At 39.8% G+C, this 17,441-nt stretch overlaps 1 protein-coding gene and 2 long non-coding RNA genes across 3 annotated transcripts; all 3 read right to left on the reverse strand.

Moving 5' to 3' along the window:
* Positions 1 to 1,429: 1,429 nt before the first annotated feature.
* Positions 1,430 to 13,909, reverse strand: LOC110965821 (uncharacterized). The gene is made up of 19 exons (XM_022214980.2): positions 13,820 to 13,909; positions 13,668 to 13,727; positions 13,291 to 13,353; positions 12,597 to 12,662; positions 12,455 to 12,508; positions 12,275 to 12,334; positions 11,122 to 11,181; positions 10,902 to 11,000; positions 10,762 to 10,812; positions 8,927 to 9,028; positions 8,438 to 8,548; positions 8,261 to 8,353; positions 8,140 to 8,184; positions 7,980 to 8,054; positions 6,628 to 6,696; positions 6,491 to 6,530; positions 6,340 to 6,391; positions 4,459 to 4,804; positions 1,430 to 2,930 (listed from the first exon to the last, which is right to left on the reverse strand). Exons 1-19 carry the CDS (start codon positions 13,844 to 13,846, stop codon positions 2,526 to 2,528), a joined length of 1,878 nt encoding a protein of 625 aa, XP_022070672.2. The 5' UTR covers positions 13,847 to 13,909; the 3' UTR covers positions 1,430 to 2,525.
* A 53-nt stretch (positions 13,910 to 13,962) lies between these two features.
* On the reverse strand, positions 13,963 to 15,690 carry LOC127532416 (uncharacterized). The gene is made up of 4 exons (XR_007939861.1): positions 15,548 to 15,690; positions 15,395 to 15,445; positions 15,244 to 15,312; positions 13,963 to 14,045 (listed from the first exon to the last, which is right to left on the reverse strand). It is a non-coding gene; the product is annotated as an uncharacterized LOC127532416 (long non-coding RNA).
* LOC127532417 (uncharacterized) lies at positions 15,687 to 16,931 on the reverse strand. Its single transcript, XR_007939862.1, has 4 exons — positions 16,839 to 16,931; positions 16,679 to 16,741; positions 15,892 to 15,951; positions 15,687 to 15,722 (listed from the first exon to the last, which is right to left on the reverse strand). It is a non-coding gene; the product is annotated as an uncharacterized LOC127532417 (long non-coding RNA).
* Between the last annotated feature and the right edge of the window lie 510 nt (positions 16,932 to 17,441).

Consider the following 17,441-nt stretch of genomic DNA (forward strand, 5'->3'; position numbering starts at 1 on the left):
GGGGGCGGAGCCTGTTAGCAGCGTTAGCATGTAGCATCAGCAGGGATAAACATCAGCTGTTTGTAGTTCTGAGTTTATTATTTGTCTAACTGTTCCTTCCGTGCTTTCACAGTAAATCCAAAAAAAAAGAGAGAAAAAAAATCAACACCTAGACCCGACAGTGATGGAAAGTAACTGACAGCATTTACTCAAGTACTATATTATTTTATTTTTTTAGAATTAAAAAAAAACCTTCCATTTAATGCTACTTGAACTAGTGAGTGATGGTCAAATGGGACATTTTGTAAAAACTGATATTGTGGAATAATTTAAAGAATCAGCTCCCATAATTCACATGGATAAATAAATAAAGAATAATCAAACACAGAGCTACTGACTCAATTTTAACTACAATATAGTTCAACTTTTAATTATTTTCAAAATTAATTCACTTAATTAATTTTATTTGGTTTACTTCAGACTTGCCACAGCATCATAAAAACAAAAAAGAGGGGGAAAAAACAGAATGAAAAACAAGACAAACAAAAACCCGAACCTTAAATTAAAAAAAAGTGAAAATAAGCAGAATGAAGTTTGATTTATTACTTCTGCCTTTACATCTCATATCTTTTTGCTTCCTGTTTGCATCAAACATTATATTTTTCAAGCAGTATTAGGGGTTTTTGTATTTTTGCCAAAATTGTTTCATAGTTTTGCTTATTTTAACATCATCGTCCAGACTGTTCTACAACTATTCTAAAACAAATAGTGATTTCTCTTCTCACATGGTTTTATTTCATTTCAAAAGATCCAATATCTCACCAAAAATCAAATATTAAAACTGTGACATACATTAACATTGCAGTTGACTTTAATTTGGAATATTTAAACCTTTAAAAAGAAAAATGCTATAAATTAGGAAGTATCTGACTTTATGTGTTCAGCTATAATTAAATTCCAGTTATTCAGGTGCTTCTTATTACCACTCCTATTTGCTTCCATAAAGGGCCTTCAGGTGTCTTTTATTTACCTCTGAGGAGTTGGAGTTATTGGGTAAACATACGGACAATGCTTTGTGTGCTCAGTTTAAAGTGATGTAATCGTCCTCTCCTATTTCCAACTCACCACAGACACACAGGAAGGAGGGTGGGGAAGTCGCCTGGAGCCTGGATTTGCAAACTCCTTTGCATAGAATCTTCATTTCTAGATTCAGTGTTGCATTAAAAGCACCAAAGCAGGGGAGTACAGGTGTGCAACATCACTTAAACGTCAAATAATTCAAAACTCAGTAGTGACTTTATTGCTGAACAAAGGGGCGTTTCCTCTTGTGGTCAATCAAAAATACTTTAGAAAGGCTAGACTGACACTGCTGGCTCAATCAGATTTAAATCACATGACACTGAAGGGGTGTAGTCACCGCAGCTTTCCCTGTTTATGCAAAAACTGAAGATTTTAAAATCTTTACAGGTACATTTTATTCAGGTTAATAAAATACAGGAAGACATACACAAGCTGACAGAATAATGACAGGAGCATATTTACACATTTACATGGAGTCAAACGGTTTTTGTAGATAAAAACAACAACAATGAACAATAAAAGTGATTCTGCCCACACCTAAAATGGAATACATGTGTACATTACAAACTGTGTCTAAGAGCGTGACTTGTAGGAATGAATAATGTAAATATTTTGGCAGCATTACAAACTGGATTTGCAGATGAATAGGCCACAGTAAGATTAGGTCAACTGATGTGCACCGACATTAAAATAAGGATTCTTCCTTAGTTATATTTTAAATAGTTTTTTTGAAGCAAAGCCACGAGGCGATACATTTCAAATAAATTAACCTATATACAACTTTATTCGATTGTTAACATGAGGCTCCTTTAAGAAGAGGCATCTAAAAATGATACAATCCTAAGATGATGGGACGAGAAAAAAGACATTTACAGGATAAAGTGTTGTCCTCCACTAACAACAGTGACTTTAACACCACAAAACTGTAACAACACAACCATATGTTATGCTTGTCTGAACAGATTTCTCCTATCGAGTTCCACTGTAGATTTTCAGGTAGTGATTTCTGACAGAAGTTTTGAACAAAAATATCGGGAAGTTCTGACAATAAAATACAATTTAAGACAAATGCCCTACAAAAATATCTGTTTGTACATTTTAATGGGATTGTGTCAGTCATGAGTCCATTATTCACCCAGTAGTGAAGCCTTTTACCCAGATAATGGCAGATAAGGTGAACAAAAAAGGTCTGTGTTATTTTACTGTAAATCCCTGCAGCTTTAGTTGAAAGAAAAAAGGCATCACCTCTCTGCTACAAACACAACAAATAAATAAGCATTACTAGCTTCACAGAGGTTGTATTTTTGCTGGATTATTGTGATTTATCAGAATATAGGAGTTGTTTAAATGCCCTATAACCAGATGTTAACTTCACAGCAGGTGTGCATCTGACCAACAGTTCCTTCATTTAGCCACAAGAGGGCACTTATGATCTTTGAGAAATAACATTGTCCACTTCATGCTGCTCACATGCTTCCTGTCGCATCCTGAAGCTCCTCTCTGATGGCGTTGAGCTCCACGATGCCGTCATTGAGCACGTTCGCCACCTCCTTTATCTGCCCCACCATCTCCTTCTTGCAGCCCTTCTTCAGCTCCCTGGAGTCCTTGATGAAGTACTTGTCCATTCCTTTGAAGAGGCCCTGCAGCGAGGCCACGGCGGCGTCCGTGATCTCCGTCGCCCTCATCACGGGCGAGTCCACCAAGCTGATCATCTGGACGGCCTTGCGGATCTCCCAGTCCTCGGAGTAATGCTGGGTGCCGGACCTGAGGAAAGGGTGGCCCCGCAGTTTGTACAGGCCCTGGTTGATGAAGTGGAGGATCTTCCCGATGTCCAGCAGGTGGTTCTCGTAGTCCTGCAGCACTACCTCCACCTAACGGAAGATCATCGTAAAAATAGCCACAACATGAGGGAAGTAAGTAAGTAAAATGTATTCATAAAGCACCTTTCACAGATAAAACCACAAGGTGCTTTACAACAATAATGAAACAAAAACAATAATGCTAAAAGTAATGAACTGTTAAAGCAGGGGAGCAGCAGCTAAAATAAAGTGCATCAGAACAATAAATTTAAAAAAAAAAAAAAAAAAAAGCAGCTACAGGTCAACAAAAGGCTTGTGGGAATAAAAACATTTTCAGCTGCCTCATAAAAGCTCCACAGGAGTCGACTGATCTCAGCTGCAGAGGAAGAGCATTCCACAGTTCTGGTGCAAGAGCTTGGAAAGCACAGTCACCACAGGCTTTATACCTGGAATGAGGGACAGCAGGTGATTTTTGTTGGCCTGAACCGAGAGCTTTATTCAGGACGTACGGATGAAGGAGGTTGGAGATATACCATGGTGATCAGCCACGTAAAGCTTTAAAAGTAATCACTGGTATCTTAAAACAAGGTTCATGTTTTAACAGTTTGCATGATTTAAAGCCCAGTGCATGCTGGTTAAAAGGTGTATTCTATTGACACAATACATAGTGTGAGGTTGATTGCAACGTTTACGAATACATTCAGATTATAGATCAGAAAGTGCATATCATTTAAATCAGACTTCTAGTTAGTTGCATATTAACATTAGACTGACATAAATGTGGGATGTGAGGATTCCTAACAACATCTGTGCAGATGTTTCAGCCCAGACAGTCTAAAGATTCAACAAATCAGGAATAAAATCTAATGTCTTGTATTTTTCTGTACTGTATTTGACTATTTCTTAATTTTATTTATTTGATCAGGGACCATGCAGTCAACATAAAATACAGCTATTAGAGTGTATAGCATTAAGGTAACTTCCCGTCCCTGGTTGGGCTAATGTTTCAAATGTATTTATTTAGTCTGTGAGGGATCAGTCTGTTCAGCTGATTCATGTACGAGCTGATCTGATGCTTGTTTACATGAGAATTTATGTCAAGTGGAAGCTGAACAATGAATCAAAATCACAGTTCCCTTGTACAGCATTATAATCGGCTCCACTGTCATAAATAAACCTATTAGAGACTGATATGTGTGTCTGATGACATTCTATTCAATCAGATCTAATAGAGTGTGAGTGTTTCTGTAATGTTCCTCCAGCTTTTTTTGGCTCTGCTCCCTGCTTCAGCTGTCTGCTTTCATCAACTTTCCAGGAAAAGCACAGTTCATCTCAGTGAAGCCTAAAGTCACACCAAGTCCTGAAGTAAAATGCTAATAAAAACGCATATATGAGTGAAGTATTGGCTTGGAGGTACACCAGAAGACAAATAAAAAGTTAAGTTGCACGCTAATAACTGTGATGCATTTATTTCATCTAATGAAGATCTAACTGTAGGTGACATTTTACCAACATGTTAACCTAATTGACACAAACATACCAAGTTTTCGCTGCTGTTTTATGTCGTTGCATCAGCGTGCGCTGGAAAACTGCAGCCTACCTTCTTCCGGTCGTGCATGTTGTTAACGTTGTCTGAGATGGCTGCGGAGGCTGAAGTGATTCCTCCAGCTGTTGCCACGCCGACTCCCACAGCTGTGATCACCAGAGAGGCGCCGAACGTGAACGGTGCCAAAGCCAAACCGGCGATGGCCGTCACGCCGCCCACAGCGGTGGTGGTGCCGCCGGTGATGCCGGCGATCTTGGCTTTGTGGTGGAATTCGCTGATGTCGTCGGCGATGGCGTGGAGCATGATGATGGACTGCCAGAGGATCTCTGCTCGCTCTGTGAACACCTTGTTGAAGACGCGCAGGCCGCGGTGAACCTTGTCAGCCAAGATGGTGAAAGACCTGGGATTTATACAGGAAACAGCGCATTAAAATGTAATGCCTAACAGTAGAATAAAGCAATAAACTTACTGATTTTACACTAACAAAGACTAGTTTAACCCTCCTGTTGACTTCATTTACAGGCACCAAAAAATAATATTGTTCCTTGTCTGACAAAAAAAAAAAAAAAAAAATCAGCAAAAAAATTTCCCGAATTTGTGAAATCTTCAGGAAGAAAATTCCAATAATTCCTTAAAAGTTATATTTACAAAAAAAAAAAAATTGGCAAGAAAATTCTTGCAAATATTTTTCAAAAAATGAGTAAAAATCTTCAAAAAAAATCCCTAAAAATATCTAAAGTGATTACATAACTATCAGTAAGACTTCTATTTTCTTTAAGAATATTCACAAAAAAAAAAAAAAAAATCAACCAAAATTCAACTGGCATTTTTTTGTGATAAATTCATTACATTAAGCATATTTTCCAAAATTTATAAATTAAAATAGCTTTTGTTCTTTGTGTCGAGATACATCACTCCGCTTCCATTATTAAGAAAATCTGTTATTTTCAGTTTTAATATTTTCGTGCTATAACCCAAAGATTTGTACTGTGCCTGTTGTCATTTCCAAAAGATAAATTCCTTTAATACACTAGCATTCAAAAGTTTGGGGTTACCCAGACGACTTATTTTCCATGAAAACTCACACTTTTATTCATGTGCTAACATTAATGCACAAGGGTTTTCTAATCATCAATGATCCTTAAACACCATTAGCTAACACAATGTAGCATTAGAACACGGGAGTGATGGTTGCTGGAAATGTTCCTCTGTACCCCTATGTAGATATTCCATTAAAAAAAAAGGCAGTTCCAGCTAGAATAGTCATTTGCCACATTAACAATGTTTAGACTGTATTCCCAATTACTTTAATGTCATCTTCATGAGAAAAAACTGCTTTTCTTTCAAAAATAAAGACATTTCTAAGTGACCCCAAACTTTTGAGCGATAGTGTACGTCTGAACACGATAAAATAGCCGTAACAGATCTGCAGAAATGCCACCAATTGGCTAATTCGTCGTCCTGCAATGCATGATGGGACATATTTGTTGGTTATTGACCATCAGCTGCACGCTACTTTTCATGGTGGATTGTGGGACACTTTAAATGTACTATATAGGCCGAAACAATTGTAACCTAACATTTGGACAGCACTACAAAATGGCAAACACACTATAAAATGCACTATAAAGTGTGTCGTGACTGATTTTGGACACCACAATATACTTGATTTCCACCAGAGGGGGTCTGTAAATACTCAGGGCATGTGGTCCTTTTGCTTTGTTTACTGAACACATCTGAATAATTTGATGAATTTCATTAATTCCTCTACTCAAAATAATAATCGCAAAATGAATCAGCTAATGGGATAAACTTGTTGCTCATGCTCATTTATCCAGTATTAGACTAATGCTGCTGAACTTGTTTGAGCTCTACAAAAAGCCGCCTGTTTCCCACAGCAATCACTAATGTGATCAAGCACAATAACAGACGTACTTTGACTCATCCTCTTTTATATCCTCATCGTCTGACGGCAGCTCGTCCCATTCTGCAACACAAACAAGCAACAGGTTTTAAAGAGATTCCGAGCGCGTTTATTTTTGTCGCTTGGTTTCTGTTGCTCAGAACACGTCTGGGTGTGACTCACGCTCCACTGTGTACCACCACTCCATCAAGCTGTCAGTGTCCTGTGAGGAAAAAGCACCAAAGTTCACACTTGAAAAGCCAAACGTGTTAAATGAAACTGTGGTGAAGTGCAATACTTCTCAGTGATCAGAAACTGACCCCTTCCTCATCATCATCTTCCATTCCCGTGATGGCGCGCTCATCCTTCTGAGCGGCCAGCCACTCGGCCTGAATGGGGGGGGGGGATGGGACAAAAACAAACATGTCAGTAAGTCTCTGTCACGTGCTTCACCATTTTCACACAGGATCGTCATCACAACTCAGCATTCGTTCACATCAGGTGGAGGAGGTGTCGGTTGGGACGCTATGCAGCAAAACCGGTCCGGTCACATGTCAGAGGAATGGAGATAACCAAGCCAACAGTGGAAAACAACAACATTTCATAACAGTTTCTCAATCGTCAGCTGATATTAAAGTGCACCTTGTTTCAATAACTCTGCAAGCACAGAAATCCTGTTTAATTCCGTCCAATAGTGGCTCTAAGCTTCTGTCAGATGAATACAGTCATGATTTAGTAAATAAAAGCTTAGGATCAAATCATTAGCGCTGTACCAATAACTTAGCCTAGCCATGCTATACCCATGTTTCTGATGGCACAAGGGTCTAGGGAAGCTCGACAGGGAGGGAGGCGGGCTAAAAGGTTGTCTATCAAATCCCTCTGCAGCAATTGGGTAGGTATACAACCAATCAACGCAACGAATAGGCTGACGTAGTTCCGAGAGCACCGGCGGATTGTGGCTAAGTCCCATTAGCTTCCCAACCAGCGGAGCCAACTGGTATATTAAGGATTTGCCATATCCCGTCGGCATAAGTCCAAATACGTCTTTCTTCTCAATGAAACACTTAAATGCCGTCCTTTATCTTTCAAGTTGAATTTTAGCTTCAAATCTTTAAGGGCTGTGGCCAAAGCCGAGTCGAAAGATAACTGTTTATTGTGCACCGGTTGTTTCTGTCAGAATCGTCACGCCTCTGTCGTCACTTCGTTACGCCCGCCTTCTGACTCTACACTTCATGGTGATTGGTCCGGCCAGTTTTAGGAGAATCCAGCCTGGAGCCTTATGGAGGGTAACTAGACCCACCCTGGCAGAGAATTAAATTCGTTGCCGTGGTTTGTCTAGCGCGGCTAGGCTACCAATAACTGCTAGCTTAGTATGCAATTCAAATGAAACACCAGTGAAATTCTGTTCCCTACATCTGATCAAAAAGAAGATTCTGCATGAAGCCTATCAGGTCAGAGGTCAGTTTAAAACTACTGCGTCTTGGTACACCGCAAACAGCCACTTGACGCTTAAAGTAGGAATTAAAATGGTGGCTCACATAAATACCAAATCTGGGTCACTCATTAGGTAGTTTATGCTCACTGGGAGTTTATCCAAGGATTAAAGACACACCGAATCTGCCATCACTTTAATACCTCAAAGCATTTTCTGCGGTAAGAGTTGTGAACATACCTGCGCAGCCTCTGACAGATAATCACTAGACGTAGCTCCTGGTGGATCTTCACCCTCCAGCTGCATGGCTTTGATCTGGCAGGATGAAAAAGACGACACAAAGTGAGCACGTCACTCTCCTGTATGTGAAGATCTGACGGCAAAGACCTCACAGACTCACTTTAGCCTTGTATTTTTTGAAGCCTTTAAGTTTCGACGTCTTCTTCTGTTGAATAGTAAAGAACATCTTAGAGTTGAGCATTGAATAACGCAGAATAAGTGAGTAAAGGTGAAGTGAATACCGGTTTGCAGGAGTCCGGTTCGTCTTGTTCGCTATCGTACATCTCGGGACCCATGAAGTCTTTGCCCGCCACTGCCTCCTCGGCAAACAGATCCTGTCAAAGCATTGAACAGAAGTCAAAATGACACAACAACTGAACACAAAAATGTTTAGACTTAAGTTTGTGTATCAAACGTACACTTGATGCCTGCTGAAGTATGCTGGGGCTGAGTCCAATCGGTTCACTCTGTCCGTTGGCTGTCTTCGGTTTGTGTGGGACAGGAATAGGAGCTTTATGCTTGAAGGTTTTCTAATAGAGAAAAACAAAATACATTGTTCATTATGTGTATAATAAAACAATAAATAGAGATCCTATATGAACAGGTGGAATAAAAGCAAAAGCAAACAAAGTGAAAACAGATATCTTCTGCTGAAAGAAATAAACTCAGTCTATTTTTCATTTTTAAGTGTTGACTGAAGGGTTTGAACTCATCACGGTTTAACATCTGCTGTGAAATTAGACATCTGCCACGATGACGCATTCAACAGCACAAGCACTTCACGATCATTTTCTCTGCTGTTGCCAAGTCAAAATGATCAGTGCCCAGATTGCATCACGTAGAATCACACTCTGCTGCTGGAACACTAAGAAAAGATGAGTTCAGACACACAAAAAAAAAAAAAATACCGGTTTGCATGACTCCATTGTATTTAGGTCTTCGATGTCCAAGTCTTCTCCGGAGAAGCTGCTCTTCTTTTTCTGGGGACTGGCATCATCCAACATGTTCTCCTAATTACAGATAAATATGAAGAATCCACATGATGTAAAACGGTTTTCATCTCTCACTGCCAGGATGACGAGATCCAAGCAAAGCAACAACAGAGCAAAGAGTGTGTGTGTGTGTGTGGGGGGGGGACATGCTGTCACTGATGAGAGGTTGTCTTACATTTTGATACAATGCCTAGCCAACGGGGGGGGAAAAACACACACACACACACACACACACACACACACACACACACACACACACACACACACACACACACACACACACACACACACACACACACACACACACACACACACACACACACACACACACACACACACACACACACACACACACACACACACACACACACACACACACACACACACACACACACACACACACACACACACACACACACACACACACACACACACACACACACACACACACACACCTTTTTTAGAAAGTGTCAACTGAAAAACAAAGCTAGCAAAGATGTATGAAAAACTGTAATCCTAAAATGTTCACTCGGGGTTCCCTTCAAAAGCAAGTCAGTCCTCATAAATCCACTTGTTAAAATGCCAAAATTTACAGCAGAAATACGTACAGGATGACACAAAAAACATTTTTGGTCTCTATGGCTAATTTCCACATTCATGCTAATTGTACCGGAGGTTACTATTTATACATCTCATCTATTTAAATTGTATTGAGGTTTGAAGCTATGCCTAATTAAGGATGTGGCTGCTTTGAGTGACAGACGGCTGCTGTGACAGGACAGTGCAGGGCGTAAAGATGTTTTGTTTAAAGATGGCTGGTGTAACCTCACCTGTGGAAGGTTCATTTGTCAAATTTGTGTTTCGGTTTAGTGCAAAAATTATTTTCTAAGACTGTCCAAAGTGGTACATAAAACATGTCAACATCAGTGTTGTTTCTCCATTTGCATCCATGGAAACGGTACCAATGTTTGTTTTAAATTGGGGCAGTTGTCCAGTTTAAACTATGATAAAGTCTATTATATTGATGCTCAAAGTGGACCCAATAAAAAAGGCATTTAGACTGACACCTGGAGTGGATGTAAAACTGATTTGGTTACAGTTTTAAATAGAGTTTAAATGTATTTTTCTTCCCTGAAAACTCAACGTGTCCATTTCCTGTACTTACTATTGGTTCAAAAATGCTGAAAAAATTCCACAAATTAAAAAGCCCAAAAATTCTTGCCATACTTAAATAGAATAAAGGTAAGGTGGGGTTGGACGACTTTTTTAAAACATACTATAGCTACTGTACAAAACTAAAATTAGCTGATTCTGAGGGGCCAGGTGGGAGACACTGATTTTAATGGAATAACCCAAAAACAAACTGCGGAAAATTTTCTAAGCATCGCCTTCCAATGGCTGTGTCCAGCTTTAGGTAGCTTCCTATTCTTTGTTGCAGCTGCATTTTCTTTTCTTTGTGGTAGTTTCCATTATCCTCTGTTTAAATCTGCATAGGCTGTGACTTGGTGGTGATTTTACCTGTTCAGCATAGGCTAGCGAAGGCAGCAGTGACATGAGAACCTGCACTTGAACCACTTGTGCTCAGTTTGATTGACATTAATCACACTCGTGACAACAGTCTTCCCTTCTTTCTTTACAGCCACTGGATACGAGCCAGAATGTAGAAAAGCCTCCGTACAGCAGTGTTGAATTTTATAACCAACAGTCAAGCAATGAAACGAACAAGAGATGAGAATACTGTCAGCATTTACCTTTGAACTTCGACGAGCCATATGCGGCAGTTTCTTCTTAGTTGGTTTCTTCTATTGATAAAGGACAAAAATCTCATTAACTAAAAGACATGACTAAAAGTTTAATTTAAAAAAAAAAAGGGAGTTAAAAGAAAAATTACAGGTTTGCAGTCTTGCATCCCGTAAGCCTCTTCATCTCCGTTTAGTCCAGGAGAAAAATGGTTTGTCCTCTGCAAGTGCTCGTCATCCATGAAAGCAGCCTGAGGATCAGATTAAAACAGGATTTACTGCTGGCAGGCCAATCGTGAATATCAGTTTCACAATAACAAATACTGAATTGTGCATTTTTGTATTGTCAGTAGGAATTATAGGAAAAATAACCTTGCTAGTTGACTGAAGACTGTGGCTTCTCACCTCCTCTACATGCTCGGAAGCATCATCCTAAGAATAATCACAATAACTTACATGCAGGAAACAATACTTTAGAATGACAGTAACTTAAACGATGCAGTCATTTCATAGTTTTTGCAGGATTTTAAATTACAAACAAGTGTTTGAAAGTAACGTGTCTATGTCCCCCGCCGCAATGTTTAACAGATGTTATTGGAAGAAAATGTTAGTAATAACAGACAATTCCTCCGTGAGATATCGTGCAGGCAAGGACTTCAAAGTCAACAAATGCTCGGTGTGACCTTGACAATAATGCGAAGGTCACCCAAATTGACTGGTGTCGGGGGATCATCCTAATACATGTTGACATCAAGTTTGAAGAAGATCCGACAATTCCGTCGTGAGATATCGCGCAGACTCAACGTGAAAATTGACAAAAGCTCCTTGTGACCTTGAAAATTGTGCGAAGGTCACCCAAATCGACTGGCGCCGGGGGATCATCCTAATACATGTTGACATCAAGTTTGAAGAAGATCCGACAATTCCTTCATGAGATATCGCACAGACAAGGATGTGGGACGTACGGACGGACGGAGGTGAATACCAAGTCCCCCGCCCAAAAAAAGTTGCCAGTAATACATCAAAGGTATTGTTACCAGGTAGAAAAAAAAACATTCGACAAAACATGCTACAGTGAACATAAAAAGCTTTCCCCTGTAATTGCACTCATCTTAACTAGTTTACACAGAGCTTGAGCAGTTTTGCACAGAAGAGGTTTCATTGCACCGCCCAGATGCTGTCATTTAGGATAGAAGGTGCTTCTACTGTCTACTGGTTTGAAAGACGTGAAAATCACTTCTTTTCCTTTCACAATTTAATTAATTGACAACACTTTCTGTCTCACTTGGACATAAAATAGCCTGTTTTTTGTAAGTTTATTGTCAAAAAAATTCAAATTATATTGATCATGATTCAATGCTGAAAAGTAATAAAAGGGGAAAACTTCTAATTAGGGTGAACATGTTTTATAGCCACTCTATCTTTAATTATGAGCCCTTTCACCCTGACATCATGCAATGAAAGAAATGAAAAAGTCATCGTTTGTTGCTGCTCAAACCTAAATGGAACTGAAGCCAACTGTTACCTGCGACTTCTTACGAGGCGTGTAGCCGTGTGCACCAAAAACTTCATCAGGTGATTTCTCCTGAGGGAAAGAAATTCCCAAAATTTGATACTGCTTAGACATCCTCATACCACGAATACGACGTAAGAGCAAAGGAACCACATACTGAACAAGCCGACCTCATTCAGTTTACAGTCATACCTTGGAGCTTTTGCGAGGTGAATATCCGTGTGCTCCCTTTGGCTCATCACCTTTCTGGAGAGAAAGTGGTTTTTAAAGTTCTCACTTTCATTTGCAAAGCAGAGAAATGTGAAATACAAAAAGTACACCGGGTGTTTGATACCTTTTCTACAGAGATGGTAAAACCTCTGTGTGGCACAAACTTGATTTTCATCTTCTTTTTTGTCTTCTGCAGAGAAAAGATTGTCCAAATAAATGTAGAGCAGAATATTCAGTTTGTCTTTGCAATGTTTAGAAATGTGGTTTTAGGGTGTTTGCTTGGTTATTTAAAGAGTCCATGTTATGTTTTTTTCCCCTACGCTATGTTATAAATCTGGCTGCACTAAGAAAAGTCCACACCAAAGGGAGTTATTCTTTCCTAGAGAAAACACTGCCTCCTGACCTGCTTGAAACACCTCATTTCAAGTCCAGGCTCTTCTTCTGGTATTTATCTATGCCACCATGGAACACATTTGCATCTGCTTAGGTCAAAATCCGCCATTACACACTGCTGCTATAGTGAATCTCTACACTCAGATATGGAGTCACAATGCCTAAGGTTGCCTCAGGTTTATCAACTTAGCTGACCAATCGGAGCAGAATGGACTTTTTGGGAAGAAAGCCTTAAAGAAGCAGCAGCTGAAATTAGCGTTTTAGATAGATAATGTTCAGTAGGAGAAAAATAATGTCTTTTTTTTTACATTAAAGCATGCAAACACATTCCAGGAGACCCCAAAAAGCAAAATAGTGAATATGTAAATATGTGTGCTAATATGGGCTCTTTAACATTAAGATAACAAAAATGTTTGAGTGTAGACCTCTCCGTGCTGGGCTTCCCCTCCTCCCTCCTCTTCACCAGTGCTCTCATCCAACACCGTCCCCTGGAAAACACACAGATAAACTGTTAGTTAACTTTAAATAGGCTGACATTTCCTTTTAACTCCTTCTCAAGGCTACGAATTATTGATTGAGTATGACATTCTATTAATGATTTTCAAGCATATGATTTATTGATCTAGGCTTTGGGCATTTTCAATCTCTGGAGCCTGAAATTAAAGTGAAAGAATGAGACCGCTGTTAAACTTTTATCCACATTCTCTTGTCTGCAGTAAACAATTCAGAATCCATTTTTAATCAGCTGACCTCCTTTTGGCTTTCATATTTATTCACAGATTGTAGAGGGCAGACATTTTACCTCTGACCATCGGCGGATTGAGTCTTTCTTGCCGCTGCTTTTCTTATCGATGTCACCGTCCTATTACAAAGGAAAAGTCATACCAGTTTGCACGGCAGACAGATTGAGGAAAAAACCTAAATCAAAGTCCTCCACACAGTCACATAACACACCTTCGATTCACGTTTTCCCTCAACCATGGCGGAAGCAGTCGATGCTCTTCGAAGCAGCTGATTGACTTTGGTCTTCAGATGGTTTTTCTGGTGACGCAAATGAAACAGATTTATTAACTCTGCTCATCAATACAGAATTAGGACCGCTTTAAAAATAAATAAATACTTTGTAGTCCAGTGAATTCCGCTCTTCGTCCTCTGACATGTGCACATCTGACAAATAGTCCTGAAAAACAGAAGCAGTTCAGATGAAGTCTAATAAATCCAGTTCTGTCTGCTATTCTGGTTCTAAATAAATTCTAGAAAAAAAAACACAACTTCTTTGGGTTTATCTTCCACATAGTAAATAAGTCTTTAAGTGTCCTACTTAAAGCTGCTGTCCGGAGTTTCCATTTGTTTTCAATTTATGTATCATTTTTTAACAAAGCTTAAATGTGTTAGTCTAGTTTGATACTATAATATAAAGTTAGTATAACGCGATATGAAAATTTATTCATGAGCTCCGCCTTCCTCTCATAGACCCCCATGTTATTCCAAAAAGCGCCGGTTGCTGCCGACCAATCAAGTTTGAGCTTCAGCTTTGTTATGCTGTCAATCAACGGTTACGCGCACAGCAAGCAAGCCCATGCAGAGGTGGGCGAGCTACGCACTACGCAACCGCGCGCACATTTGTTTTGCTTGTGGAGGAGAGAGCATCAGGGATCACCAACTTCCAGAAAAGTTACCAATCCCACGGCTTGTCAGGCCAAGAGACTGCAGGACGTTTTTTGGCTCGGGGTGCTCGCGTCGCTTCCCGACCACGGCCTCCATAGCCCGCCTGACGGCTTCGTTTAGATGCCCGACCTCTGGAGGAAGATGTTGGGGCGTCTGGGACATACTCTTCGTCAGAGGAGTCATGCAATTCTGAACTCTAGATAGAAATAAATAAACAATGTAACACATATACACGCCTAAATGCACTAAGTTTGATCAACAACGTCATCGAGAGGGATACACGAGTGTAATCACATATTGAAACTTTACTCGTTCGTCCTAGCAGATTCATGTTATTTTGGTATTAGGACAAGTTAGACTCAATACAGCATTCTAACGTAATTCCTTTATTATTTACTAAATGTACTAAATGTAGAAGAGGGGAAAACAGCAAAACAGGCAAGATGCTGCAGCACTCCGGGCACTCCTGTCATGTACTGCGCGCGTGCACAAATAAAGGGGCGAAATCAGAGGGAGGGACCAACAGTGTTTTGGGAGATGCTGCGATTCAAACTCCGGACAACAGCTTTAACGCAAATTCTTTTTAACACCAGTTAAAGTTCAGTTTGTTCCTTTGTCATCACATAATCACAGACACATTCCATGTTAAGTCTCGATTTAATGACATGTTGACACAATTTACATGTAATTCCGGATGTACCGACTGTTACCTTTGATGATTTACGTGGGATGGGGAGCGTCCTGCCCTTCCCCTCCTTTGTGTCGTCAGGAATCTTGTTCTAGAAGAGTCATTGCATTACAGTGACCAAACACGCAAACAAACATAGCACAGAGGAAATTATTTTGCATGATTTCATGTACCTTGGACCCTCTTCTGGAGAGTAGAGACATTCTGAATTTCTTGTCCTTTTTCTGGAAAAAGGATTTATACTCGAGGTGAAGCTACATCCAAGAAAATATACTGACCACAGAAGGTTTAACAGCAAAAGATGAGTTATGTTGGACAAACAATACCTTATTGTTGCCATCCTGGTCATCACCACTTCCTCCATCAGAATCAGCCTTCGTCTGAAAGAAAAGTTTGTCTTTTTAGCTCCCTTTGTTTTTGCTTAAAAATGAACAATGCTGACTAAAAGAATAAACTGTCTCTGACCTTCAGTGACTCCCTCCGTAGTCGAAGTTTCCCAGACTTGGGGGGGGGATGAAACGAACAGAATTTATTAATTGAAATGTCTTGGGCAGAATGTTAATTTTCCTTAGAGAGAAACTGCTGAGAATTAAAGGTAGTATGTGAGCTCATTTAGAAAAAATGTGCTGAAAAAAAATGGAGAAGCTACATTCTGGAAATGTTTTCTTACCGGTTTGAAGTCAGGGTTAAGCTCAGGGCTGTCCTCGGGCCAATCTTCTATGCACCGTTCCTGTTTTAAGATTACGATAAAACAACTCTTAACACAGATGGTTACACTTTGTCTTACAATTCTCACACACAAAACATTAATGAGGTGTGGCTAGCAAATAAGAATGAGCTTACATAAGTTGAATTACAGCATGAATGCAGGCCTTGAAAGTTTGCTCAACTAAATGTAATTATATAACAGCATTACTCTTCCCAAGAAATAGCTACAACAGGAGCATGACCCATGAGGGATTGTAGTGTTCAGTTAATCAGTCCATACATCTACCCACCCATTTTTCTTCTAATGCTGCCATCAAGCCAAAATGTCTTCTTGTGTGACAAATATGGCAAAATCTAATGACCACTGAATTTACAGAGCATATTTACACCCCTGAGAATGACTTGTTTCCACTTTGGATGCTCTCTCTTTGTCTTGTGACATCCTCAGGTTAATATGTCACTTCTGCATGCAGCACATCTTATTACCCGATAACCTGCCATGATATTTTATGAGAACATTAATAATGAGAAGAGGCCATTTAGCTTTAATGATCTCCTTGTAATTTTATTCTTATTTATTTGCACTGATAATGATGAGTGACCCCATAAAAAAAAAAAAAAAAAGTGTTTTTGTGTCCATAACATTGGGCATGATAAATATGTCTTTCAGTGTTAATTCTTCATCTCCACCTGTGATTAATTGTTGATAATTATAAGATAGGTTTCAAATTTTCAGTACTTAAACAAACCTGTCCAATAAGCAGGATGTCCTCGAAGACAACGAAATTTTCAGGATCCACTGGCTTATTTTCCTGTTCAAAAGAAGTCATAGATCAAACATAGATAAATTAAACATGCTCCAAGCTAACTAGAAAAGCAATTTGGGACTAATTTACACAGCATGCATACCTGAGGTTTTGGTTTACGCCGAATAACTGGTTTCTGGAGAGGCCTCAAGGCTGGTTTAGGAGGAGTTTTTGGCACATTTGGTTGAGGCTCAATCTAAACTCAGTCCATAAGAGACAAAGGAGGTAAACAAAAGCACATTTAATACAGCAGCGTGGATAATACTGAATTAAACCAGCAGGAAAGTCGTTTGGAATATGTTCAGTTGAGTTCATTGGCCTACAGGGATTACTGGCTGTGGTGGCCTTTCAGGTTTTGGTAGTTTTTCTGGCCTGGGTGGTCTAGTTCGAGGAAGTGGCTTCGGCGGCCGCTTGAAAGTTGACACCTGTGAGTTTGATTGTGAAAGAAGGTACAAAATGCAAGTCACATTAATGAGAATTAAAGGTTTGTTGAAGAAATGCATGCATGGAGGGGTCCTCAATAATGCAAATTTGTAGTACTTACATGAGTCATTTCAGCTGGAGACGGGCTGGGAGATGCAGACACATCGCTTTCCTGACTGGGGGGAGTCGACTGACGAATCTCGTGTTCGGTTCCCTGAGGAGTCGTCAAGACAATCTCTTGTGGCTTGTGGAAAGGTTTCGGTGGGACGGGTGGAGGAGGTCG

Source organism: Acanthochromis polyacanthus, chromosome 23 (assembly GCF_021347895.1).
Source record: "Acanthochromis polyacanthus isolate Apoly-LR-REF ecotype Palm Island chromosome 23, KAUST_Apoly_ChrSc, whole genome shotgun sequence".
NCBI classification, from domain to species: Eukaryota; Metazoa; Chordata; class Actinopteri; family Pomacentridae; genus Acanthochromis; species Acanthochromis polyacanthus.

Coding starts and splice junctions, on each gene's coding strand:
- LOC110965821 (XM_022214980.2), bottom strand. CDS start 13,846: ATGGTTGAGGGAAAACGTGAATCGAAG. Junction 10,813..10,901: donor GGATGCAAGACTGCAAACCT/GTAATTTTTCTT, acceptor CTTTATCAATAG/AAGAAACCAACTAAGAAGAA. Junction 6,697..7,979: donor ATCTGTCAGAGGCTGCGCAG/GTATGTTCACAA, acceptor CCCCCCATTCAG/GCCGAGTGGCTGGCCGCTCA.